Source organism: Sander lucioperca, chromosome 24 (assembly GCF_008315115.2).
Source record: "Sander lucioperca isolate FBNREF2018 chromosome 24, SLUC_FBN_1.2, whole genome shotgun sequence".
NCBI classification, from domain to species: domain Eukaryota; kingdom Metazoa; phylum Chordata; class Actinopteri; order Perciformes; family Percidae; genus Sander; species Sander lucioperca.
This window is the reverse complement of record NC_050196.1, coordinates 14,219,576-14,244,869: the sequence shown is the minus strand read 5'-3', so window position 1 is coordinate 14,244,869 and position 25,294 is coordinate 14,219,576. Positions and strand designations below refer to the sequence as shown.

The 25,294-nt window shown below is 38.3% G+C and overlaps 3 protein-coding genes across 8 annotated transcripts in view; 1 reads left to right on the top strand and 2 right to left on the bottom strand.

Moving 5' to 3' along the window:
* The window catches only part of LOC116044478 (sodium-driven chloride bicarbonate exchanger-like), a 47,146-nt gene extending 45,056 nt beyond the window's left edge, over positions 1–2,090 (top strand). For all 5 annotated transcript variants that reach the window (XM_031291714.2, XM_031291710.2, XM_031291715.2 and 2 more), the window contains one exon: positions 329–2,090. In XM_031291714.2, the coding sequence (XP_031147574.2) occupies positions 329–398 (70 nt within the window). In that variant the 3' untranslated portion in view covers positions 399–2,090. The remainder of the gene's footprint in view (positions 1–328) is intronic.
* Positions 2,091–3,860: 1,770 nt separating this feature from the next.
* LOC116044513 (glucagon-1-like) lies at positions 3,861–7,130 on the bottom strand. The gene is made up of 6 exons (XM_031291781.2): positions 7,055–7,130; positions 6,851–6,957; positions 6,002–6,157; positions 4,900–5,016; positions 4,268–4,411; positions 3,861–4,186 (listed from the first exon to the last, which is right to left on the bottom strand). The coding sequence occupies exons 2-6, from the start codon at positions 6,946–6,948 to the stop codon at positions 4,162–4,164; spliced, it is 540 nt and encodes a 179-aa protein (XP_031147641.1). The 5' UTR covers positions 6,949–6,957; positions 7,055–7,130; the 3' UTR covers positions 3,861–4,161.
* Positions 7,131–8,711: 1,581 nt separating this feature from the next.
* Positions 8,712–24,903, bottom strand: LOC116044485 (dipeptidyl peptidase 4-like). Of its 2 annotated transcripts, none has more exons than XM_031291727.2 (26): positions 24,817–24,903; positions 18,294–18,381; positions 17,745–17,843; positions 16,736–16,827; positions 16,495–16,569; positions 16,353–16,405; positions 16,051–16,123; positions 15,750–15,870; positions 14,939–15,093; positions 14,733–14,830; positions 13,333–13,462; positions 12,893–12,931; positions 12,284–12,382; positions 12,088–12,158; positions 11,745–11,795; positions 11,497–11,609; positions 11,303–11,350; positions 11,112–11,210; positions 10,944–11,013; positions 10,643–10,837; positions 10,330–10,384; positions 9,965–10,064; positions 9,809–9,867; positions 9,621–9,693; positions 9,335–9,408; positions 8,712–9,259 (listed from the first exon to the last, which is right to left on the bottom strand). In XM_031291727.2, exons 1-26 carry the CDS (start codon positions 24,820–24,822, stop codon positions 9,167–9,169), a joined length of 2,229 nt encoding a protein of 742 aa, XP_031147587.1. In that variant the 5' UTR covers positions 24,823–24,903; the 3' UTR covers positions 8,712–9,166. The 2 variants fall into 2 exon arrangements, with proteins under 2 accessions (XP_031147587.1, XP_031147588.1); XM_031291728.2 differs by lacking the exon at positions 24,817–24,903 and adding an exon at positions 18,494–18,748.
* Between the last annotated feature and the right edge of the window lie 391 nt (positions 24,904–25,294).

The window sequence follows — 25,294 nt, the reverse complement described above, 5'->3', positions numbered from 1 at the left end:
TGACTCAATAAATAGAGAGATAAATCTGTAATAAACGGAGGTTGATGAATTGACAGCACAGCATGGCCTGGGTGTGCATGTTACTTCAAGGACACATTTTATGATGTCCTTCGCATGTTGTAAAAGTTGTCAAATTGATAGCCTTATTTTTCATTAAGTCGTAGCGTATCGTATATTTCAATGTCACAAGATATTGAAGAGTTAGGGCAAACCTCTATGACATATTTGCATGCTGTGTGATCTGCAATGCATCTGCACCTGTGTCTAGAATTAGCTTTTTGTCTATTTTATACTTGGTTGGTTTACTTTTATTTTTTTATTCGTGCAGCTGTGGCGGTGAAAAGCGACACAAGCGGCGGAAGCATGAGAAGAGCTTGGACAGGGAGACAAGTTTGTGATGACACGTACTGGCAATGCCACTGTGCTGTCTATCAGTAGATCAAAAAACAAAAAAAACTGTACCGTGCCACACACAACCACCTTTGTACTGTGCTACGCTGTGTTTTTGTCATGTAAGTCTGTGTGCAAGTTGTGTAAAACAAATAATTTGTTTAGAAATAGTATTAACACAGACTCATTTGTGTTCTTTTTCTATGTATATCAATGTTTGGTGATACCAGCAACAGAAAGAAGTCAGAAATATATGACACTGACAATAACTGCTGTGTCAATGGGCCAATTAAGTACACATTTTAAACAATTTTTAAATCTACTTTATTTGTATTTTGTATGTTTTTATATTTTTCCAACAGTTGTGAGTTGTCCTTTTAAAAACCTGCCACAGCAAACTGCTAATGGGTGGGTTTTGTGTGCAGTATTTAATGCCGCTATTGACTTGATGCACCTCACAATAAAAAACCTAAAAATTAGATATTTGCCAATACTAATCTATTTCATGACATTCAACAGAGTTGGCTATATAGTAAATCTAGTCATTTTTTTTGAAAATATTAAATATACATTTTATATATTCTGTATATCTAAATGTTTTTCTGACAGTGACAGCTCATATTACTCCAGAGTCTTCTCCATTTCTATTTTACAAATAAATGTCTCTCCTCCAGTGAAGCATTCCCCCAAATGGGTTAAAGGAATAGTTTGGCATTCTGGGAAATACCCTTATTTGTTTTTTGTTAGACGAGAAGATCGAACAAAAACTGAAATGTAAAAACCTCATGTTTAGTTGCGATTTCTTGGAGTTTGCAATAGCTTTATATTTAGCATACAGACATGAGAGAAGTAATTGGTCTTCTCATCTAACTCTCGGCAAGAAAGAGAATAAGCACATTGACCAAAAATGAACTATTCCTTTGAGGAAAGTATACTTTGGGGGGAGTTTATTGGAAGACATTTTCAAGCTAGAATTTCCGCATAGTTCGTAACTTTCAGTACATCTACTGTAGCTACTTGGCCTTGGCTTTTTAAAAACTCAACAAATTTGCAAATGCCGAACTAGGGTGACTGTTCAGAAAAATCTGTTTTCCACCTGCATACTCTTTCTCATCTTGTCAGTAAGTGTCATCCATGGACATGTGATCTCCTATCCAAATGACCCTCAATGTGTTAGCATCTGAAGCTAATTGTTTAAAAAAAAAAAAAAAAACCGCCAAAACACCTGCATGACGGTGAAACAGACTTGACTTGTCTCGCTGCAGGACCATGGTTTCTTCTAGAGATGCAATAATACCTTTTTTCTGGGAAGGGAAAAATGTAATAAACGGTAAAGAGTCTTAACAATGTATAATACATAGTATATTTTATTCATGTCAAATGTTACTAATATGTTACTAACATGAAGTCAGTGTTGAAGGCAGGTTTTTGTTGTAGATGTTCTTTTCCCATTGTCTAATTGATGGTTCTTAGTTGATTAGTGAAACTAATAAGAGGTCAGAATTATATCGATATCAAATATTTTGACCACTTCTGTGTGGAATTCTGCCTTAAATTTGGTAGAGAGAGCTGTACACTTTCTGTTTAATAATTTAAGTCACCTGTATAGAAAGCTATCAGTTCAGTTCTGTTGTTATCGTGATTTGTTTCATGGGAAAGAGGCTGAGTGAGTGAGAGCATAAATAAAGATCTTAAACCAACTCTGCTGAAATGTGGTAATTTATTGATCCCTATACTTCAGAGGTCAGTGAACATGATAGCTAATTCTAACTGTACTACTACTACTACTACTTATAAGATAAGAAATAACCTGGCATCCAAGTATTACTTTTCTAAAATTAGTGATACGCACAGCTATTCCACTAGGGGGAGTTCCACAGATTACAGGCCCTGCCGTTTTAAGAGCTGTATGGGAAAGTACTCTTTCCTATACTCGGCAGCTGTCTTGTGGAATGGCTTACCTTACAACCCTAAATTGTTGAGCTCCTCCTACTTTAATTTTAAATCTTCAATAAAAAAATGGTTATCAAACCCATAAACAAAATCAAAAGATCCTTGAAGTACTAGCAATATTGTACTGTTGTCTGTACTGTATTGTCTGTTTATGTGTCTGATTGTCTGTCTGGGAATTTAGCCCTTGTTTTCTATTGTGTTTTAGATCTGTTTTACTTGTTTGTTTTGATTATTAGTTGACCCCTTTCCCCTTTGTCCTCAATGTTTTTAGTCCATGTGGTGTTATTCCCCTTCCATCTTAAGGACCACAATGGAAACAAGCCTTTGGGCTTTGTGTTTTTATCCTTTTGAACACCTCTTGTTGATTGTTGTTCAATAATGTTTTTCAATTCAATTCAATACTATATATACATATTTAAAAAAAAAAAAATGAAAAATGTAAAGTTACTTTATACAAGGCAGAAGCTCCATGTCTTTGGCCCCATTGGGGGTAGGGGGCCAGAGAGCACCCTGGGGCCAGAGGCTGAAGCTTCTCTAGCCTTCGTATGGCAGAGCTACAGGAGAGGACTGGATCTCTGCTGTTCATGCTCCCAGAGAGACCCCTTTCTTTGTTTAAAATGACTGCATAAATCAGAAATAGTGGGAGAAATCTTTTACAAGACTTTTGCAATTCCTGCAGGCCTGTTTTGGGTTGTGTTGTGTGGCTTTCCCTGATTCCTGATCCCATATGAGGAAAACTAGAACAGACTTAGATTACATGAAATTACTGCTACGAGAAGATAATCGTGTAAGTTTACATTTGGAATTAATGTCATAAACAAATAAGTTATGAAGTATTCATATTTAAGTTAAGATAATGATCCATTGAATCAATATTCTTAAACCAATAAGATGTATATTATTCTGAAATCGGCCATTCTGCAAAATGAGTACTTGCTGTTCTGCGCCAAATACTCGCTACATAACCAAATGTGGATCAATCTGCTGCTGGAAATATTCCCCAACACATGCACGTTTTCTTCCGATTTGAGTAATGTTTGATAGAAACTACAATGAAAAATTACTGATTAAAAAGGAGTTGGCAGGCCCGGAGGCGCCCTGGTGGCCAAGGTTTTTTGGTGCTGACTATGATCCCCACCGTCCCAAAGTCCAGCTGGATATCTTTTATGTCATTCCCTATTGCTTTCTCATCTAATTTCCCGGCATCTCTCTACTGTATGTCTAAATACCTGTATAAAAAAAAAAAAAAGCTGAACAAATACTTAAACCCTTGTGTATCACTAGGGACATTTAGGCTTTTCAATTTTTAGATCATTTTGGGGGTGTTGATGCCTAAGGCATACACTTGTGTGTGGTTGTGAGTTTCTTTTTCGAATTTTGGAAGTTCAACCTCAGCTCCTAGAATAGGTTTATAATAAACTGTCTATTTAAAAATAATGCCAGAAATGCACAATGAAAAACTTTAATTTGCAGAGCGGATTAATAATATGCAATCAAAACCAACTACACTACATGTGTTTTTTTAAAGGCCTACCTGAGATTTCACTTTTTGTGTTCTTGTTTTCACTTTAAAAATATAGAAAATAATTTAAATTTGTAGAAAAAATATGCCATCAATTTCATTTCTTCTCTCTGGTTGCACCATAAAAACTATGGAAGAGTAGTAGTTTTTGTATCTTTGCATCACATACAGTAAGTAAAAAAGACTTACAAATTTAAAATAGTGTTGACGTTACAACATGCAAAGCAGTATGGCTTTCTATTCCTCCTGTATATGGCTTTGTGTGCAGCACACAGAGGGAGTCCTTGAGGAGTGTCTTATTGGTCCTCTTGTCTTTTCTTACTGCAAAAGAGAGAACATAACAATCATGCCAAGCCTAGCATTTCTTGCAATTATCATATCAGCCATGTGCCTTAGTTTTACCTCCACCCTGAAGGCTTGGAGGTCATGACCCAGTGTAAATATTCCTTGGCAGCCATCGAGTCCAGCACCTTGTTCACATCACTGGTGAAGCTTCCATCTACATGCCTCTTGCTGAACGCCTCACCGCGCCTGTCCGTTTCAGATCTGAGTAGGTACACATGCACACAATGTAAACACTGCCCATTAAGGGTCAGTAACTCCACAATGTGGACACCTGCCATTCAAACTCTACTATTTGGCCTGCAGTGCAGCAATCATCAGAAAATCATCCTTTTCATTGTGATTATTCTGATAGGTGAATACATTGTGTTGTTTTGATCATTCCATGATTAGTTCATTGTCTGCTGGCATGTTTTGTGTCAAAAAAGAATCATTTCACGCAATCATCACACAGTAGTAACATATCAATCAACGCAGTGCGAAAAGTTCAGGTGATTTATTTTTTTAGCACAACCACAAAGAACATCGAGGGAAACAAAGCAAAGAAAGGGAAAAAGTGGCACGTGAAGCAGTTGATTAGCTCTTTCTCTCTGACTCAGTCTCTCTTGTCATGGTGGGATCAGACACAGGCGGGCAGGCCGTTAGGGGTTTTGGTACTGTAGGAGGAGGAGAGGGAGGGAGGAACAGCCTACTCTCTTCTGACTTGTCCAGACTTGAGCCGGTTAACAAAGTCTTTGATTGCCTGGTCCTTGAGATAAGAGCTCACGTCGCTGGTGAAGGTCCCATCTGCGTGGCGCTTTTCTTCAGCACTAAAAACACACAATGACACACAGTGAGGGAAATATTTTATATTATTTTTAAATTTTTTAAAAGCTGAAGAGTCTGAAGTAAAAACCTGATCAGGGGACTACATCCCTGTATATCAGTGGTCAAAAGTAAATTTACTCAAGTACGGTGAAGTTCAATTTTGAGGTATACTTTACTTCAGTGTATCCATTTAATACTACTTAACTGCACTTCAGAGGGACATATTGTACTTTTTACTCCGCTAAATTTATCTGGCAGGCATAATTACTAGTCACTTTTCAGATTAACATTTTTATGATGTAGTAAGCTTATAAAAAAAAAAATGTTTCAATCTTTTTGGCTTGAGCTGAAACTGTGTCTGGATTCAGATGTCCATTAGTTGTTAGCCGAGGCATTTCCCCTCTGAACTTCTCACATGGGTTAATTTCAATAACTGTTCTAGGCCAAAGAGCCTAATTCAAATTATCTAATATCTTACCAAAAATTATTAGAGAAAAGTCCAAAAAAATGAATATAAGCCTATATTTGTGTAGCAGAACTTTGTTTTCTCTTCTATCGTCTTTCATTAATCATCACCCGACCCTTCAGATTTATCTTGTGACCCTTTGGAGGGCTTGATCCTTAGGTTGGGAACCAAACTAGCTATTGCTTACTGTATATTAAAATAAGGCACAGGGTATATTTTACTGCAAAATGAGTACATTTACTTTTTAAGTACATTTATCCGATAATACTTCTGTACTTATGTAAGATTTTGAATGCAAAACTTTTAGTTGTAATTGAGTATTTTTACATTGTTGTACTGGTACTCAAGTACTACATCTGAGTGTTTCTTCCACCACTGCTGTTTAGCCCCCTAAAAGTTGATTGTAACATCCTGAGCTTTAATTTAACCAGTGTTTTATTATTTAAGAAATAGGGCCAAACAAGACGAAGCTTTTTACAATAAATTCTTATGATCATTTTTAGAATGCATCCCACACTGACCCGCTCCTCTTGTTGTTCATCAGCCACCGAACGAAGTCCTGCGCCTTCATGTCCTCCAGGTATTTGCTGTAGTCATTTGAGAAAGTTCCCTCCGAATGCCTCTTCATGTTCGACAGCTCCCTCGGCTCATCCACTAATGTGTCGTCTGCCTCAAAGCTGCAGTGCAGGAGAGAGAACACAGTTTGACAATTGCAATCACTTTGAGTTTACACCAATGCAATATAATTTGAACAGTTTATATGACCAAAATATATGGGTTAGGTTTGCATAGAATTCTCCAAAACACTCAAGATGATGCAGACAAATCGTATGTAAAATGCAGCATCTGTATCTTCCATACATATTTTCACCACAGGTGTAAAGCAACTTTTCATTTTCTATTCTATCTCCCATTTTGCTTGGCTACAATTTGTTCTTTTTTCTACAACAGACTTCCAAATTACTTTGTATTTATAAATGTGATCATCCACATTTACAGCATCATAATTCTTTAGTGAATGACAATATGTACAGTAGCCTCTATCATCCATAGTTTTAATTCTTCAAATTACGTTTCGCCTATTATCCTCATTACTTGGGATACATTTGGGGTCTTTGAAGTAACAACATTTCAGTGATTAATGCTTTTGTTGTCATATCCCCATCATTTAGCAGACTTTGGATAAACTATAGAATTTAACCTAAAATGAGCCACCTATAGCACAATTTGAATTGTGATCCAGTTGGTTTCGCGACATAGAATCTTCTATTTCTGTACGCTAAGTATGACGTTTTAATACAGAGCTCCTAAAAGTAGTTAAACCTGAAACCAAAGACATAACATAATTAATTTAGATGTGATTTCTGTACCTTAAGCTGTCATCAGCCTCCTGCAGAGGAAACTGCCAGCTGCTCTGGACAAAGCCGAGAACCAGAAGGATACCAGCCAGGGAGTGGATGCTTTTCATGGTTATAACCTACACCACCACACAGACACACAGACACAGAGTTTTCATATTGGATCAGACAGCTAAAGTTAAAGTGGTTTCGCCGTTGCAACAAAACGCAACTCACCTTTTCTTCTTTCTTTCCAAAGAACGGTGCTGTTAGTTCCTCTGCTTGTTGCTGTCTCTAACCCTCCAATCGTACTTCATGGGCTTATATACTGTTATAGGAGGAGGAGGATGGGTCTGCTCAGGTGGGCCAATTTTACCACTCTGCATGGTCCACCTGTTACTCTCAACCCATTAGACACGGGCCCCGTCACATCGGCCGAATCAACAAGCCAAGCATTTGTTCAGCAAGGGAAGATGCTATTCATGCGTGAGGCCAGCTGGTACTTAGGTGTTAAGATCAAACAAGCGCAGCTCATCCTGTTTAACAGAAAGTAGGGAAAGATGCTTTAATGTGCTACTGTGTCATCATAATGGGAAGTGATAGTGTGCTCTCATATCTGGAAGGTGAGTCAGTATTTGTGGGTTCTTTCCGATCAAATTTAAAAGATGGGGATTATTGACCATTTATTTCATCAGAGGCAGTTATCTACATTTTTACAAGGGCCATAGTTCAGTAAAGATGCTCTTTAAGCGTCATATGTTGCTATATATAACAGTAAATCTTGAATATGACTCTCACATACACTCCCGTGTATTTTATTTGTTGAAAAAGATATGTCAGCAGTTTGTCAAGGCTGAAATAACACTATTTCTCAGTTAATATTTCCAAAAAAATTCCCATGGATCCAAATGTTTTATTCAGTAGGCTACAATGAAGAGTACTGAGCCGACTGTAAAAAAATTGGCACAATTGTGAGAAATTGAACTTATTTCCCTTTCTCCATTGTCTGAATTCATTTCACACATGAAGCCCAGTACCTACTTGCCCTCTCGACCACCTCACCTTCTTAAAGAAATATAAGATGGAGTTGGGGCCAGTATTTTCACCATGAAACCCCTCCATAACCTTTACTCTGACAAGACTGAGCCTACAGCCATGCTAGCAGCTCTGTGAGGCTGTACTTAGACACAGTGGTGTTCTGAGCTACTGTAAATGCTAACATCAGCACGCCAACATACTCACAATAACAGCGGTGGAAGACGTATTCAGATCTTTTACTTAAGTAAAAGTACTAATACCACACTGTAAAAATACTCTGTTACAAGTACGTAAGTATCATCAGGAAAAGGTACTTAAAGTATTAAAAGTAAAAGTACTCAAGGCAGAAAAATCCTCCCATTTTAGAAACTGGAAACGATCTCAACAGTTCTGTCAATCAACTAAGTGTTTAATGGTCTAATCATTTCAGCTGGACTTGTTATATTGTTGGGTAGTTTAGTTTATAATAAAACATCCTTTTTATAAACTGTGTGTGTTTTGTGTGCACAAATCTCAATTTGTAAAGTAACTAGTAACTAAAGCTGTCAGATTAATGTAATGGAGATATAGTGGAGAAAAGTAGAAAGTGGCATGAAAAGAAAATACTCAAGTGAAGTACTATCATTATACTAAACTAAGATGTTAACATGCTAAACATCAGCATTTTATAATTGTCATTGTGAGCATGTTAGCATACTAACATTAGCATTTAGAACAAAGCTGCTAGCATGACTGTAGACTCTGTTATGTATATTATTCTTATTATGTTATGTTCGAAAATTCAACAATAAAGGCTATCATTGATGATTCCCCCTCAAACTGAAAAAATAACATGATATCTCAAACAAAGAGTTCACATTTTTGAATTCTTTATTTTATGAAACAATTATTACATCAAACAGTCAACAATCTAATATATTTTGTAAAATTGATCAAATTACTTTGGTGCATTACATTTATGTTCATATTTTAATTCAATACTGTAAAAACTATGTCCAAGTAGTACAAGTAGTTACACTTTCATATCATTATTGTAGCCTATGTCTTGTTCCCCAGGTCAAATATAGTTAAATTCACAAAACAAACTTTGAAAGGAAATCCACATTTGAAGTATTTGTGGTACAAGTAAACATGTAAGTTATCATTTCCAGAGAAGCAGCTTTTTTTCTGACTTGATGCATGACAAAATTTCACAAGGACCACTTTTTACTTTCCTGACATTTGGAGAACTAAAGACTTAAAGACTTTGTCAAAAATGTTTGTTTTATTCACATGAGGTTGTGAAAAGAGATATTTGTGACCCAGTGGACTTTATGCAAAGCACCTCTGTAGGAAGTGGCTCATGTGGGTGTAGACGTGTTGATTGGCCGAGCCGCCAAGCCCATGATCCTTGTCTGTGTACCACTGAAAGAAAAAGGACATTTGTTTATTATTTTAAGTCTTCCAGTCATTCCACTTTGGATTTTTAAGATAACTTACCATCGCCTCAAAATCCACCTGCTCGTCCACTAGAGCTTCAGAGATCTCGGCTGCCTGCTGGAAATGAACATTGTCTAGAAAACACAACAAAAACAACAAAAAAAATTAACAAGGTTTTCAATGCAATCCGCCCATTTTAGTCAAGAAAGGTCACCAAAGACTTGACCACAGTCTTTTCCAAAATACCACTTCAAGTGTCACACATGGAGAGAGTTTGATCTGATGGTAGCGCTAGATAGGGCAACAAAATCCTAAATCCTATTATTAATGGCACTGCATAACTCACCATCAGCTGTTCCATGAATCAGAAGATACTGCACTGAATGGAAATTCTTGGCCCTGGCAGTTACTGTTGAGTTCTGCACACAATCAGATTTTTTTAGTTTATTGGTGAAAACAGGCAATAGCATAACTAATAATGACCGTCAGATACAAGAGACAGTCATAACATCACATAATATGTGTGAAACTTACAGTGTAGGCAAGAGAATTCTGTGAGGGCTCCATCATGTAACGCTCTGTGTAGATGGAATCTGGAATTGACAAACACATCATGTGTGCCATTAAAGTGAGTGTGTTAGGTATGGGAGGTTGTTAACATCAAGAACTTAAAAAGACAAAAAAAAATACCATAATATTCCCATTTGGACACTGGAGCGACCGCCATTCCACATTTAAAAACTCCACTTCCTGATCCCAAGGCCATTGACGTCACATATCCACCATAAGACTGAAGAAGAAAAAAACGCTCAATTCTGTAGCTCATCCTAGCCTTTTAGTAAAGACTAAGCACACTGACAGCAGGGTGAAACATTAACTCATTTTCAGAGCCATTTATTGCCCTCCGAACTATGAAATAGCACATATGCACTGCATATTGCTTAAGAAACAAAGATTATCAATGTGTTTAATTTTTAATTTGTGTTTAACAGTTTCTGTTTTAAAACATTTCTTCTTTAACAAAACAGTTTTAATACAAGTCTTTGAGAACTTACCCAGCCCCAAATAGCGACTCTGTCTTTGTCTATGAAGCCCATTTTGATGAATTCCCTAAAATATAAAAAAAGGACAATTATCTCAATAAAGACACTACATTACAATAATGACAATTGGCCTTCTGATCATCATAGTAACTTGGTGATGCTTATGACATTTCCTGTGTGTATGTCTGTGTAAACCTGGGTGCATTTCAACCACAGAAACAAGTCAGATCCAGTTTTATCAAGCTTTCCTGGGAAACAGAGGGTGAAGCTGTTTGTTCGAGCGAAGATGCATTGACTTGTCTAAACTGGTCCTTGCTTTCCTTACCTGGCTGCTGTTATCTGATCTTCCACCTCATAGGTTCCCAGACCTTTGTAGATTGCATGCATTAACTTGTCGCCTTGGTAACCGCTTCCTCTTCCATCAAAGCTTGCGATGATGATTTTCTCAGTGCTGGCCAGGTAGGTGGACCAGCTTACCCTGTAGATGAAGTCTGCTTTCTGACTGCAGGGACCAGCATACCTGGGAGGTTGGGCAAATCAGTATCAGTTTATGAACTCTTTTGAAAAGCATTTTTAATTAAATGTTTTTTTCTTTTCTTTTCTTTTTTTTTAAAATAAATTCTTACACATCTATTAGTAAAGGGTACTTCTTGGATTCATCAAAGCCAGGGGGCAAAAACATCTGATACCAGAGATCTGTCAAAAATATGAACAGCCAAGATAGTTAAAAAGAGTGTTAAAGAAAAATGTTCTTTATTACTTTAAAGTAGTAGTAGTAGTAGTAAAATACTTACTGTATCCTTCAAGTTTGATGGAGGACCGGCGCATAGTGGGCATTTGGATGTCCGCTATCAGGCTGCTAAATTCTTTATTGTCCTCCAAAACATTTAACTCTACAAAATATAAAAATAGAGAAGGCTCATTCAAATAACATTTTCTCCTCCTTGATATGATTGTTAGATTTAATTTCAAATTTGTGGAATACCTTTATTTGTCCTAGTATCCATGAGAGCATAGAAAGGAATGCCAGGACCTTTGTGTAAAAGTTCCAATAATATTAGCTATTTTATATATTTTTAAATATAATACTTATAATAAAATAAGCAATAACTAATATATTACAGAATACATCAATAATACAGGCAGTGGTATATTGCAAAAATAAATAAACAAACTAACCACTGCAGCTCATACGGTAGAAGGAGGCATTGTGGCTAAAGTAGGCAGAGTTATACTGACAGTCTTCTCCACGTAATGCACAAGTCAGACACTCGGCCCCTTGATTGGTCAACCTGACACACACACACACACACACACACACACACACACACACACACACACAAAACACTTTAAGTCTAAAGAAATGCTTTCTAATCAAACTGTGTCTTTAAATAAAACACAAACACTAAAATAATAAAGACCCTTACTTGTAAACATTCCTTGTTCCTGGCTTGACCCCTTGATTACTTGAATAATATCTGTGGAATAATTGGTATAAATGAGTGGGGTGGAAATTTCAGACTGTAGCAAAGGAGGAATTCAGCTCATGGGACATCACAGTTTTATCTCTAACTCCATCATAACTTAGCGACAATCTCAACGTTTCCAGAGACACCAAAAATGTTTGGGAAAGTGCATAAAGTGATGCATCCAGATCTAGATCTAGAATATTTTTTGCATTACATTTGATGAAAAGTTTAAGTTTTATTAAAGCATTGTAAATAGCAGCACAAATTATAATACATGTATGCAGATGAGGCAACAACTTACACACTATCCGCAGTTACTTTCAAAATGTCAATGACTTCCCATTCTCCAGTGGTGATTGCTGTAGCTGTGCCCTGCATGATGAGTCAGAACAGAATGTGTGTAGGTGATTACATGCTACAGAAAAATATTGATGATATTGTGACTTAAAAAGAGCTTATTTTGCCCATGTGATTCTGAAATTAATCAGTCTACCTACCCTGACCACATGATGGATGTGCTTGTACCCTTTAGTGTCACTCATCAACAGGTAATAGCTGTTCTTGTCTGCGGCAAAAACTGGTTCTGGTGGAGAGAACTAGGAAGAACAAGTATTTTATTATCATATATTTTCTCCTACTTCTGTACTTTGTCTGTGACTCTCAGCTACACACCTATTCATTTCTACTGAGAATGTAAAACTTTAAAAATAGCTCACAAATATATATATAGTTTCATAAAAAAATTAAAAAAAGGTTCAGCAATTTCTAAAAACAGCTGGGCATGAGAAATGGTGCATGTGTTGGGGACTATTTTTAGCAGCTGGTTTACCCACAGCTGGTGCTCTAGTGAGCATGTCTGACAGCAGAGAGGTATATGTGGGATTGAGTCAGAATCAACTACAGTATGCAACAGTGTGGCTCACTGATGTGTTTTCAATCATTTTTGGACAACAATGGATCTCTTTGGCACATATGAATAGATACATCAAGCTTTGGATAGACATGCAATATTTGTAGGTAGATACATTCATTGTTGTTTTTGGTCTTTTCAGGGAATTTATAAAAAGAAAAATATAGAATGTCCTTTAACAGTGTACTGGACTTACCCGTCCAATCCAACCCGTGGGACTGTGTACCTCCAGATGCTGTAAAAAGGAATACAATAAGTTTTTACAGCTGCACTAAGATAGATTTTATAACAATATACCAGATATTATCAGTCTAAACACTAAGAGACGTTGCGACACAGAACTACATTTAGAAAACCTTTAGCCAACATGGAGAATTTTGACTATGATCAGTAACAAAAAAGTGAACAGCAAGAGTTTGTGACATGGAGCTAAGAAAAAGAAATGTCCATGATTCAGTACTGTTAAGTTTATATGTAGGTCTTGGTATATTCCCTTTCAGTAAAAAGTGCTGTAGGATTTATTGCTATTGAAATGGGTTGATTCTCTGTGTGACACCAGTGTAAAATGTCATGCCATAAATTGTTCTAATGTAGAAAAATAACATGAAATAATTGTTCATAACATCATGTTTTTACCTCAACAGGATCCCACTTGACTCCACTAAAATTGTAGATCTGAAGGATGAGGTGGTTTTGTACTCTCTTCAGCCATTGAACAGCTATTTGTTCATCCGTCACCCAAGTTACAGTGGCCAAGTAGTGCTCACTGAGGACAAGAATAAATGAAATACAATATGACACCGGTAAGCCCCTATCTGTTTCTGATTCCCTTCCCTGATAGCAGGAGGCAACATTTGTTACTCAGATTTGGTGCAACATTTAACCATTTTTTTACACAATAGGTATCACAAAGGTCACATAGGTAATTTTATACAGTGAGGTCAAGTTTAAAAAATGGTCTCACTACAATGAAATGGCTACTTTGGGCTACTGAATTGGGCTCATTGAAGAGTCTCCAGTCAGACCCAATTTATGCAATTCCAAGTCTGTTTAGGGAGCCCAATATGCAGAAATATGCACATTCACCATTTTAAAATCAGCAAAAATAACACATTTATACTGCACGAGAAATACTGCATGGTCTTTGCCCCAAACTGCATGGAATTAGCATAACGTGGACATGTCTCTAAAAGGGAGAATTGTGGGTACCAATAGAACCCATTTTCATGAAGATATCTTAGGGCCCTGACACACCAACCCGATTATTGGCCGTCGGACAGTCTGGCGAGGTCAGTGACTGGAGTCTATTCGGTGTGTTCCGTGCCGTCGTCTGTCGGAGGAGCTGTCGGCCTTTATTCTGGCCGACCCGACATGCTCAGTCGGAGACAGGGCAGTCGGGACTCACCCGGAAATGGCGAGCGGGATGAGCGTGACTAAGCCTCAAAATCTGACGAAAATCTTTTAAACTGACCTTTGTCGATCTGAAATGAAGACAGATTCAGCAACTGCATGGCCTATTTCTCGCTTAAAATGTTTTCAGAAACACGTTTCGGTGAACTATTTTAGTACAATATGAGATTGTATTCTGAACAAGCCGCCATGACAGTCTGGCTGTGAATTTCCGGAGAAAAAAGACCCACGTTACGCGTTTGTCCTATCAGCTGCCGGTTTTTACTTTCTGGAAACAATACAGAGAAGCGCCGCCTGCTGCTATGCGCAGAGCGTACGCTCAGTGTGTTTTGAGGCATTTTTTTGGACTTTGGGGACCCGACTGATCAATCCGACTGCCTTTTCTGCCGACGGTCGGCCGTCTGGTTGGTGTGTAACAGCTCTTAAGGTGAGAGGTCAATGGACCCCTGTGAAAATGCCCATGACAAGCTAGTATGACATGGCACCACTGGGTTCCTTAGATTAGCAAGTTTCATATGACACTAATATCTTCCCTCTATGTTAAAAACTGAAAGAGTTGGCCGGGCCCGCTGGCAGGTCGTCAGATTGTTAAGATGTTAACAGAAAAATAGAGGCTGTTTTATTACCTTGTGTTAAGTGAGGCTGGAACAAAAACTTCAGTAATTGTTGTTGTGTTGTCAGTGTCCACAACAAACAGTTTCACAATAGGGTTGGGAGTTCCTGGCTGCACAATAAAAGAATGTAAGATACACTCATTGACATACAACAATGCAATGATCCCAGTGAAAGCTTGTTAGAGTCAAACAAGCCCTGGAGGGATGTCCTACAGTACCTTTGGATAAGGAATGGAAACAGTGCTGGGGTACTGGTACTCGCCATACCAGGAGTACTCTATAGTGTGGACCTCTGTGTCATTGAACTCAGCATAAGCCACGTACTTCCCTCCAGGTGACCACCACAGGCCCTGAGTGGATGAGAACATCTCCTCTGGAAGGGGGAAAGCGTGAATCTGATTAAGGATTACTAAATTAGGATTCAGGACCATGGGGGTCAGGTTTGGGATTCAATTCCCACTACAAAAAATGCATGTACTGATGATCTTATAAGCTGCAGCATATCCATGTTGTTGTATGTTTTTACTGCATCTGAAACATTTCACCAGTCCTCTATTGGGTAATTAACCGTCTAACTCACAAAAATGCATTGTCATCCAAATTTATTTCCTATTTCCTGACATGGCATGCTAGAGAAGCAAGATTTCACTATAACATTTCACACATTTATGGTCAATTTGTATTGTATTTTGTTTATTGCATTGTATTGAAATGTCACATCACCATCTCCTGATTAGAAAATGTGTTAAATATATATCAAGACAATATATGTGTGCGTTGCAAATAAATAACATTACACAATTTACATACATTAAATATACAAATGCTGAAGTGAAACTACTTCAACAATTACAATTTACTCACTAAAGTAGCTACATGTAGGAGTAAATGTAACTAAGAAGTTTAAAAGTGAAAATCCAAGTACACCAAAATAGTACTTAAGTACTAACCTCCCCCCCCCCCCGCCTGATGTTTTGTATGTTTGTATCCTATCGTTCATGTCTTTGTGTCTTATTTTGTGCCACTTACCCTCGTACACCCAGTCCGGGATCCCATTTAAAATCAGATTCTCCTTGCCAGTGAAGGTGACTTGATGTGGGGGCGATGCAGGGCTGGTCTTTATATACACATTATTTTCCCAAACGTAGGCCTGAAAATACATAATGATTTGTTTTCTGAACCCTCACAAAACCAGATTAAACCCTTGTTGCTCTGCTAAAGTGTTTGGGAACGATGTGCTTGATCACCTCATCAATCACCCACTTCAAAGCCAAACTGTCACTCAAAGTTCTACTCGTACAACCAATCTTTTTTGTGTGTCCAAGCTTACCAGTTTGTTCCCTTCAGGAGACCAGGCAAAGTACTGGATTTCTTCAGGAATATCAGAGGGTGTAAAAAATGTACTGAAATGAAGTAAAAAGAAGAAGATATTTGGGGAACTGTAGTGAGCTTTACTTATGTGCTGTATTATTATTTTATTTCAGAAGAAATATTCTAAAATAATCTACTTTGCATGCATAACATACCATTTGGTAGATGCTCTTAACTGGAGTGCATTGCATTATTATAAGTGCATACATTTAACTGTCCATAGAAAGCCACATAATGAAAATATAAAGTTCAGGTACTTACTTTGAGTCCCGGTCATAAAGTGAATATGTAGCTGTAAATGAATGCCGCCACAGCTAATGGGACAAAAGAACCACAACACCGTGGTGTGAACACTTTAGCTTTAAATATGCATCAGATTAATGTGAATAAAAGCTTAGTGTACCTTGGAATGGTTGCTTATGAATGCAACATATCTGTGGTCAGCAGACAGCTGGTAATCATAAGCACCTTTTTCGTTCTGTTTTGGAAAAAAGAACGCTGTTGTGAGAGTTTCACTGGCCGTGGCCTCACAGACAACACTGCATTTGTTTGGATTGGTATGTATGGTTTTCGTGCTGATTTAATGTGGTTTATGTTGCTTACACAAAAGAAGCACACAGATGCACACAAGCGGGGTGACTTACAAACTTGTCTCTGCTCAAGAACTCTGACGCCACTTCTGTGACGACGTTGTGGAGGAAGACTGAGCCCTGGGACTTATTCAAATACTCATTATCTGTGGAGGAAGATGACAAAAATACTGTAATTTAGAATAAAATATTGGATTTAAAATGGAGAACAAGTGTGCAAATCCCTAAAGACATCAGCTAAAAACGGTTACACTTTATAACAAGGGTTTTTTTTTTTTTTTTTTTTTGCATTTATTTATTTAAAACAGGGACAATGTACAATATACATTAACCTTAGACAGGAGAGATGCATTTTACCAGGTTGTAGCACTTGTGCTAATTTCCACCTGTAGTCCCAGTTTAAACATGCTTAAGTAACAAATGTATGAATTGTGATTATTTAGGAATTAATGATGGATGTATCATGAATTCCTGCTGCTCGCCATTAAGAAATGCTCATGCCACTATATGTTTATGTGATTGGTTAGGAAGGGCAACTTCATATATTTTACATACAAAGTTTAGTTTACTCGTCACAAGAAGTACTTAGTACGTAGCCTATAAACAATATAATAGCCATTCCAGCTAATTTGGTATCAATTAGATTAACAGTCATTAATTGATCATGCATTAAGTGTTAACCAATCACATAAAGTCATTGTGACGTTATCATACCTTAATGGTGAGCAACAGGAATGCATGATATATCCTGCATTAATTCATGTATTAAATCACGTCTTGCATTAGTTAAGGATGCATTTTTTTATCCTTATAATAGAGTGTTATGACAAAAAGTCCATGTATACATCCCATAAATACATGAACACACAGACTGACACTTGAATGAGGGGATTGATCGAAGTGAATTAGTAACTAGACAAAGGAGAACCATGTAGCTGATAGATAAAAAGCACCCTCAGAGACACATTGACAGTTTAGACAGTACAGTACAGGTGTGGTTGAAATCAATGTCATCATGTTCCACCTCTCCTAGCTCTCCTTTTTACAGGTTTCATTCTCCCACCTGAGATCCACCTCAAGCTGATGGACTTTGGTTTCAGTGAACTGTTGAAGACATCCTCCAGGGTGAAAGTTCTCATGTTCTGGTCCCCCTTCTGCTTCTCTGAAACACGTTAGAGAATTAGAACCTGACTGGGGCTGGAAGGTTACAGGGTATGGATATGATATCATACACATCATCATCATCATCATCATCATCATCATCATCATAATAAAAGAAGCTAAGTATTGTAAAGGCTGTAACAGATAATGACGAGTGGAATATTGCTTACGTCAGTGTGTGTTTGGGGGTAATTATGGGAATTGTCATAGTGTGTACTGAGTGAGGATGAAACTTTTGAAAGGCACTCACATGTTGTATCAGAGAAACGAATCCTCCCGTTGTGATGTCACACCCTGATTTCCACCAGGACATGTATTTTATTCTTAGATGGAAAACGGTCCAAACGGATCATGCGTAATGACGCGTGCGTAACTTTTTTTCGGATGTGTTTAAAGGTCCGTTGGAACACAAATGATGCATTAATATCAACATTTAATAGAAAAGACTCACCTTTCAAATATATTGCCGTGGGTACCGCTATCAAAATGACGACCACTGCTACCCCAAAGACTCCGAGGAGCACCTTTCCGATTGAAACCTGCGCAGAGTTGAACGGACAAAAGTCAGAAAAAGTGCACCAAAATGCTGCTTGCGAGGCATACGCCAGACGCAAACATAACATCGATATGTATGTATTAACAAACCAGCACCATTGTTTCTGCGCGTCGGTGAAGTGTGTCACCAATATCAGTCCAAATCACAACTTCATGGATCCTGTCGGCTACACGCGCGGAGAACACTAAACTTATGCGATCGGCTGGCTGTTAAATATTATCTCAACGGAAGTTCCAAAGGTGGGACAATAAATGTCCAGCGGAGTAAAGTTCGTCAGTTTTGATGGTGTTCCAGTGTTTAGAGAAGGCGTGCAACTTGCTTGTAAGGCTGTTCCCCAAACTCTCCACTATTCAAAACATGTATTCATAGGCTACGGCCATCTCTCTGAGAATATGACAGAAAAACGTTTATAAAGACTTTCCTTATACATTTTGTAACCATTATTCTACTTGTAAACTTCCATTCATATAGCCTTATAACTTGCATTTTTGTTCAAAACCGCAAGACGCTTGTACTGTATATTAACAATTATTGTCTTATTCCATTGACTTATTCCGTTTAATGAGTGAATAGAATGAAATGGTCATGGTTTTGCTAAGCAGAGCAGTACAGTGACTAGAAACAGGCCGGCAGTGACTCATGATACTTTGTTTTCTTACTGTCATCCAGCTGTTATACAGATGTAGAAGGGCTATTAACATATCTCATGGCACCGCCACTCCCTCTCGTCTGCTTAGCTGTCACTTTCCATATGAAGAAAACTCTATTCAACTGTCAAATCAGGGCACCCTTTAACTTAATCTTGCCATGGGATCGCCATGATGCCAAATCAGGCCAGGGGCATAAAGTGGGGGGCCCGTTCCCTACTTCCTGCCCCCCTACTTTCGGAGCCCTTGCTCGGACCACACCCATTTTCAAACTTGATCTCAACTACACACCTGTAAAGTTTCGTGACTATCTTGCACGGTTGCAGTTATTTTATTCCTTCCTTGTGCCCAGAACTAACATTGCATTCTGGGATCATACTATTACATACATACTGTTGCTATTTTAATCTGATCTGCAGTAAATGTATATAATAAAGTAACCATTTGTCTACATGTCAACATTTTTACTCTTTTAAAATTAAAACTCTAGTGCGTAACTTTTTGATATTAATAAACGTCCGTTACATTCAAGCCATTGCCAAATGAGTTGATACAAAGCTAATTAAGACTCCAGCTCCACACAACTCTCTCTGTATGTCTCAGTATGACTACTTCAGAAGATTGTGGCATCCGGCGACTTTCGCGCGCAGAAACTCCAGTGAAGATAATGACCTCTTCTGAAGAGTCCATCATGTTTTTTTAATCCTCCGTGTCCTCCTTGGCTACTAGCAACTGAAGGATATTCAGTGGCTACCAGCACAATGGGAGATCCCACTCCAGACTTCCTTTTGCTAATTTACTAATTTAAAGTTAGACATTGTTGATTTTCCAAAAGGTTATATGAATATCTTCAGGCTCATTGGCCCTCATTTATCAACCTAACGTAGAAACCAGCGCAGATATGAGCGCAGAAATCCTCTTACGACAGGCTTCACGTGTGATTCATGAAACGTTCGTATCACACCAATCAGAGCGTAAGAATGGTCGTACATTGATAAATGCAGCGGCTGGAAACGATCGTAATTTAAATATCACGCCCCAATATATTCTCGGTTTTGAGGCCTTGCCCCTACAATTTACGACATGGCGAGACGTAATCCGGCTGAGAAGAGGCACTTTTCAGAGGTGGAGATTGAAACTCTGATATCTCAGTTTCATTTGCACTAGCGTTTGTAGTTTTGTCAGCCTGAAAACTGTTATTAAAGGCTGTAGAAATAATGCAAAATGGAAAGAGATCACTGATGCAGTAAACAGTGTTGCCGTTGTAAATCGGACACCAGCTGAAGTTTATTTAATTTATACATCCTTGACATATGCTATAGTCCCCATAGTAATATACAGGCTTATATTGCAATCTCTTAGGCCTACATGGTTTACGTATATTTAAATAAACACACAGTAGCGGAGTTTATGCAGTGTCTTTTATTTTACTTGTGTTTGTTTCATGAGTCAGAACTGTGAGGGAGAGCGCGTGTCCTCCGCCCCCCCGTGCTGGACCACCACCTCGACCCTGTCTCCTGACAGCAGAGGGGCTGGAAAAACAAGCCGAAATATATCGGTCAATGGCAGAAATAAATGTTGTGCATCGTCATGTTTCCTGTATTGAGTATCATTGCCTAACATAACAATATACCTTTTAAAAGCGAGGAATACTATCCTGTCTCCTTCGTATAGCCCCAGTTGGGGCTGTGCTGGACACTGCTCTCTGGGCATCGGGTCATCTGGCTCCAGAACCCCACAGGCTAAAACAATGTTGTAGAATTTTTCTGCCGTGTATAGTAGGGTCCCCCCCCGCTGATGCAAGACCATGAGCCATCTGCCCTTAATCAATCCGATGGAGCGCTCCACCGTGGCCCGTGTGCATACATGGGCACTGTTGTACCGGCGAATAGAGGTCTTCTAAAAGAGCCAGATCTGCCATTGCTGATAAGTGATCAACTGATGACTTCTCCTTCTCCTGATAAACTTTTTATTTGCTGCACCGCAAGTCCACACTGACTCGAAAACTTGCGTACACGAGTTCAGACCAGACGTGAGATTTTATCGCAGCCTACGCTCACGTTCAAATTGATAAATCCCTTGCTTTGCGTAGGAATCGGCGTATGCCCATCCTACGCCTGTTTTTGGTCGTACGCACGTTTCATAAATGAGGGCCAATGTGCTTAAATTTCCCAATTTTTAGGCCGAGAAAAAAGGAAGTAGCCTATTGTACATTCAAGTACATTTTATTAGTTAATTCCTGGCCGAGTAGAGAACATTCGTAGAAAACAGATTTTAGTAGTAGCATGTAGGGAAACTGACGATGTAAACTGAATTTGAATTAATATGAACATTTCTATAAAACAAAAACAATAATTACATCATTCCAAATTATCAGAACATTTCACAGAATTCATACTTATGATCCTGTAGCTTTAATTGTAGCTTAAAAATAATTTTCTAATTAATCTGTCTGTTTTTTGTTGCCAATGCCTCCTTTATGAGTATCACAAATTTGATGCAAATTAAAGACTAAAGCCTTTTTCCTGAATTCACATTAGTTATCAATATACTTCATGAGCAGACCCAAACGGAACCTGCAGATTTCTTATTTACAGTTTTTAGCGGTGATATAGAATAGAAAATCTGCTGAATTTAGCAGACTGTTTCTGCTTAGGGTGGAGATGTGTGAATGTTATTAAGTGTGGGTTTTATTTTATTTTAAGTTGTTTAAAATCTGTGGAGTTCTGCATCCGCAGATTCCATGTGGCCCTGGAGTCCCAGTAGCCTACTCAGGTGCTGAATAACACTGAGGTATGACCATTCCACCACGGCCTCAGATGACTTTACACTAGTGTTTGATGGCTGATAACAGCTGGGACGAAGGCTAATAAACAGACCCATAAATGCCGTACAATGCATACACTGTGTTTACATAATCATTAATAGGCTATTCTTCTTGTTTTGGTCTAGTTCCTGAAGGCAGCGTGAGAACTATGTCACTGACTGTATGACACAAGGTTGGAAACTCAAAAAACAGCATTTTATAAGAATGATATTAGATTTTTGACATGACAACGTAAAAGCACACTTTGGAACAGGGGTCTAAAAAAATAAAGTAAATTTTAGTCCATGTTGCCACAGACTGTGGAAGTTTTCACCTTTGTACACTGCAAGTGCTGACCAGTCATGGTCAATGCTAAAAGCCTGTTAAAAGCTTAACAAATATAAAGCTGTGCCTTTATGTGGAATAGACATCATATTCTGCACTTGTTCCCCTCACACCGGACATCCTCAGCAAACAAATAGACAGTGGATGTCTTCCCTAATGCAGCACAGCTTGTTTGAAGAGCATTAACTCCATTTACCTGACACTAAGAACAACTGAAATCATTTATAGCTGTCACTTTGGACACATTTTGTCTTATTGGACAGATGTAGTGTTGGTGTGTGGATGACACAAATCATTTACGAAACGAACGTACGACAGAAAACAAGCGTAAAACCGGCGTACGGTCAATATGGACGTGAGCGGAGGCTACGATCAAATCTCACTTCAAGTTTAAACTCGTGTACGCACGTTTTCGAGTCAGTGTAGACTTGCGGTGCAGCATATAATCAGTTTAAGAAGTCATCAGTTGATCACTTATCAGCAATGGCAGATCTGGCTCTTAGAGGACCTCTATGCGCCGGTAACAGTGCACACGTACGCGCACGGGCCACGGTGGAGCGCTCCATCGGATTGATTAAGGGCAGATGGCTCTGTCTTGCATCCCTACTATACACGCCAGAAGTAAAGTATGCAACATAGGTTTAGCCTGTGGGATTCTGCACAACATCGCGCAAGAAAACAGGGTGCCATAAATGTAGTGATGGAGCCAGATGACCCGATGCCAGCTCACGGTTGCCTGGCTCTGACTCATGAAAAAAAGTAAGAGTAGTAAAATAAAAGACACTGCATAAACTCCGCTACTGTTTATTTAAATATAGGTACACCTACATGTAGGCCTAAGAGATTGCAATATGAGCCTGTATATTACTATTAGGACTATATGTCAAGGATGTATAAATTAAATAAACTTCAGCTGGAGTCCGATTTACCACGGCAACACTGTTTACTGCATCACTGATCTCTTTCCATTCCTCATTCTTTCTACAGCCTTCAATCCCAGTTTTCAGGCTGACAAACAGTACACACGTTAGTGCAAATGAACCTGAGATATCAGGGTTTCAATCTCCACCTCTGAAAAGTTCCTCTTCTTAGCCGGATTACGTATCTCCATGTCGTAAATTGTAGGGGCGAGGCCTCAAAACCGAGAATATATTGGGGCGTGATATTTAAATTACGATCGTTTCCAGCTGCTGCATTTATCAACGTACGACCATTTTTACGCTCTGATTGGTGTGAACGTTTCATGAATCACACGTGAAGCCTGTCGTAAGATGATTTCTGCGCTCATATCTGCGCTGGTTTCTACGTTAGGTTGATAAATGAGGGCCAAGGAGATAGAGAGATGGAGCAGAGAAAAACAGAGGGAGAATGAATGAGAAAGGAAACAGCCATTTATGCATTACAGAGATTGAGGACAAGCTCGTTCTTTGTGAACTCATCTTAAAACTGTCACTGCACCTGCACCAAAAGAAATAGCCCATTACAACGGCTGAAATATAACATATCATAATCCAAATGCAACACTTGTGATTTGCCTCACAAAGACACCCACACTCAGTTAAATGTTGCACATATTAAATGGAACTGTGCTTACGTGTACAATCATTTGTCATAGCTACACCACATAGTACTGTTTATATCCTGCACTTAATATTGTACTTGAAAATCTTAAACAGTTATTATAAGAGAAACGTCCAGTGTTTATTCACATGGAAAAACATGCACTGGGTTTTGATTTCAACAGCTGTGGCCGGGTCAGTACTATAATTGCATTCTTGGCTTGAGCTTTAATAATGTTGAAGTGGAATTTGAAAGTTATTATTTGGGAGAACTGTGTGGGAATCCCTGGTGATAGAAATGGGTCAGTGCAGCTTCTATTAACATCCTTAAATCATTGTTCTGTACTGTAGCAGCAGCTGACCTCAACACTGTGTCTTTTACATTAGTTAGAAGTACTCTGATCTTTTATTTAAGTAAAAGGACCAATACAACAATGTAAAAATACTAAATTTCATTAAAAGTCCCGCACTCAAAATCCTAATAAAGTAAAGTATACAAGTACTATTAACGTTGTTGTTAATGTTACTCTCAAGGGAACACTGGGGTTAATTCCTGCTTCCTACAGTAAGTATTCATAAGTGGTGGAAGATGTTTTCATCACTCAATCCTTTAACAATATAAAAACAACAATGCAAAAATAATCACGATACATTTTTTACAATAAACATTTACAATAAATAGAAAGAAAATAGATGAAGTAGACTACATACTGACAATTATCAGAACAAAACTTAAAGTAGCTGCTACACTCATTTATATTCATTTTGTGGAGCTTTTTACCACTCAAACAATTGTTTACAGGACTCTCTTTGGTGGAAGTCATGGACTGAAATGTGACAAGGAGCTCCAACTTGACACTGCTTTTTTGTGTGTGTGTGGTTTTTTTTTACAAGAAATGAAGGAAAAGTTTATGTCTGCAGATTTTAAATATTGTGATCTTCAGGAAGACACATTTAAAGTCATGCTATAATGTGACTTTAAATTCTCATTAAACCTGTGTAGGGGTTTCCTACAAGCTCTTACATATAGATGTTATCATTAAGTATTACAACATATTTACCTTCATAGCTGCCAGTTTATGCTCTCATAAGCCCGCACCACTATCAGCACAATTCACACTTGCACTAATCTAACTGTTAAAGCAGTTTCAGTGTATGAGCGTGGGCATGTCACCTCCCACCACAGATGTTTGGTTAAGTTAGAGCCTTGAGACACCACAGAGCTTAACAGGAAGTTGTGGCATCCTCTGCACGTTTTACCGCCCACACTAGTCCTCTATCTGCGAACCCAATGCACTGCTCTACATTTCCTTTGAATTTCACTGAAGGGTGAAATAAAGTGCACGTGTGGCTCCTCTAATTGCCTTTAGGGCTGTGGATTCTCACCTTGTAACTTTTGATACATTTATATCACAGTTGACTATCTTCGACATCATACACGCTTTGTGAGCATTTCATATTTTTTGTCAAGCTTTATTTTTCAAGGTTAATAAAGCAGGCAACTGATTGATGAAGATAAACTATGATATTCCATATGAA

Bases quoted from the DNA above. Each gene is read 5' to 3' on its own strand.
- LOC116044513 (XM_031291781.2), bottom strand. From the start codon at position 6,948: ATGAAAAGCATCCACTCCCTGGCTGGTATCCTTCTGGTTCTCGGCTTT. The intron at 5,017-6,001 runs GTCAGTGTGGGA...GTGTGTTTTTAG, and splicing joins ATGAACAACAAGAGGAGCGG to TGCTGAAGAAAAGCGCCACG. The intron at 4,412-4,899 runs GTAGGCTGTTCC...GTACCTACTCAG, and splicing joins TCTGGACAAGTCAGAAGAGA to ATCTGAAACGGACAGGCGCG.
- LOC116044485 (XM_031291727.2), bottom strand. The intron at 10,838-10,943 runs GTAAGAATTTAT...CCAACCTCCCAG, and splicing joins TACCCTTTACTAATAGATGT to GTATGCTGGTCCCTGCAGTC. The intron at 10,065-10,329 runs GTAAGTTCTCAA...TTTCTTCTTCAG, and splicing joins GAGTCGCTATTTGGGGCTGG to TCTTATGGTGGATATGTGAC.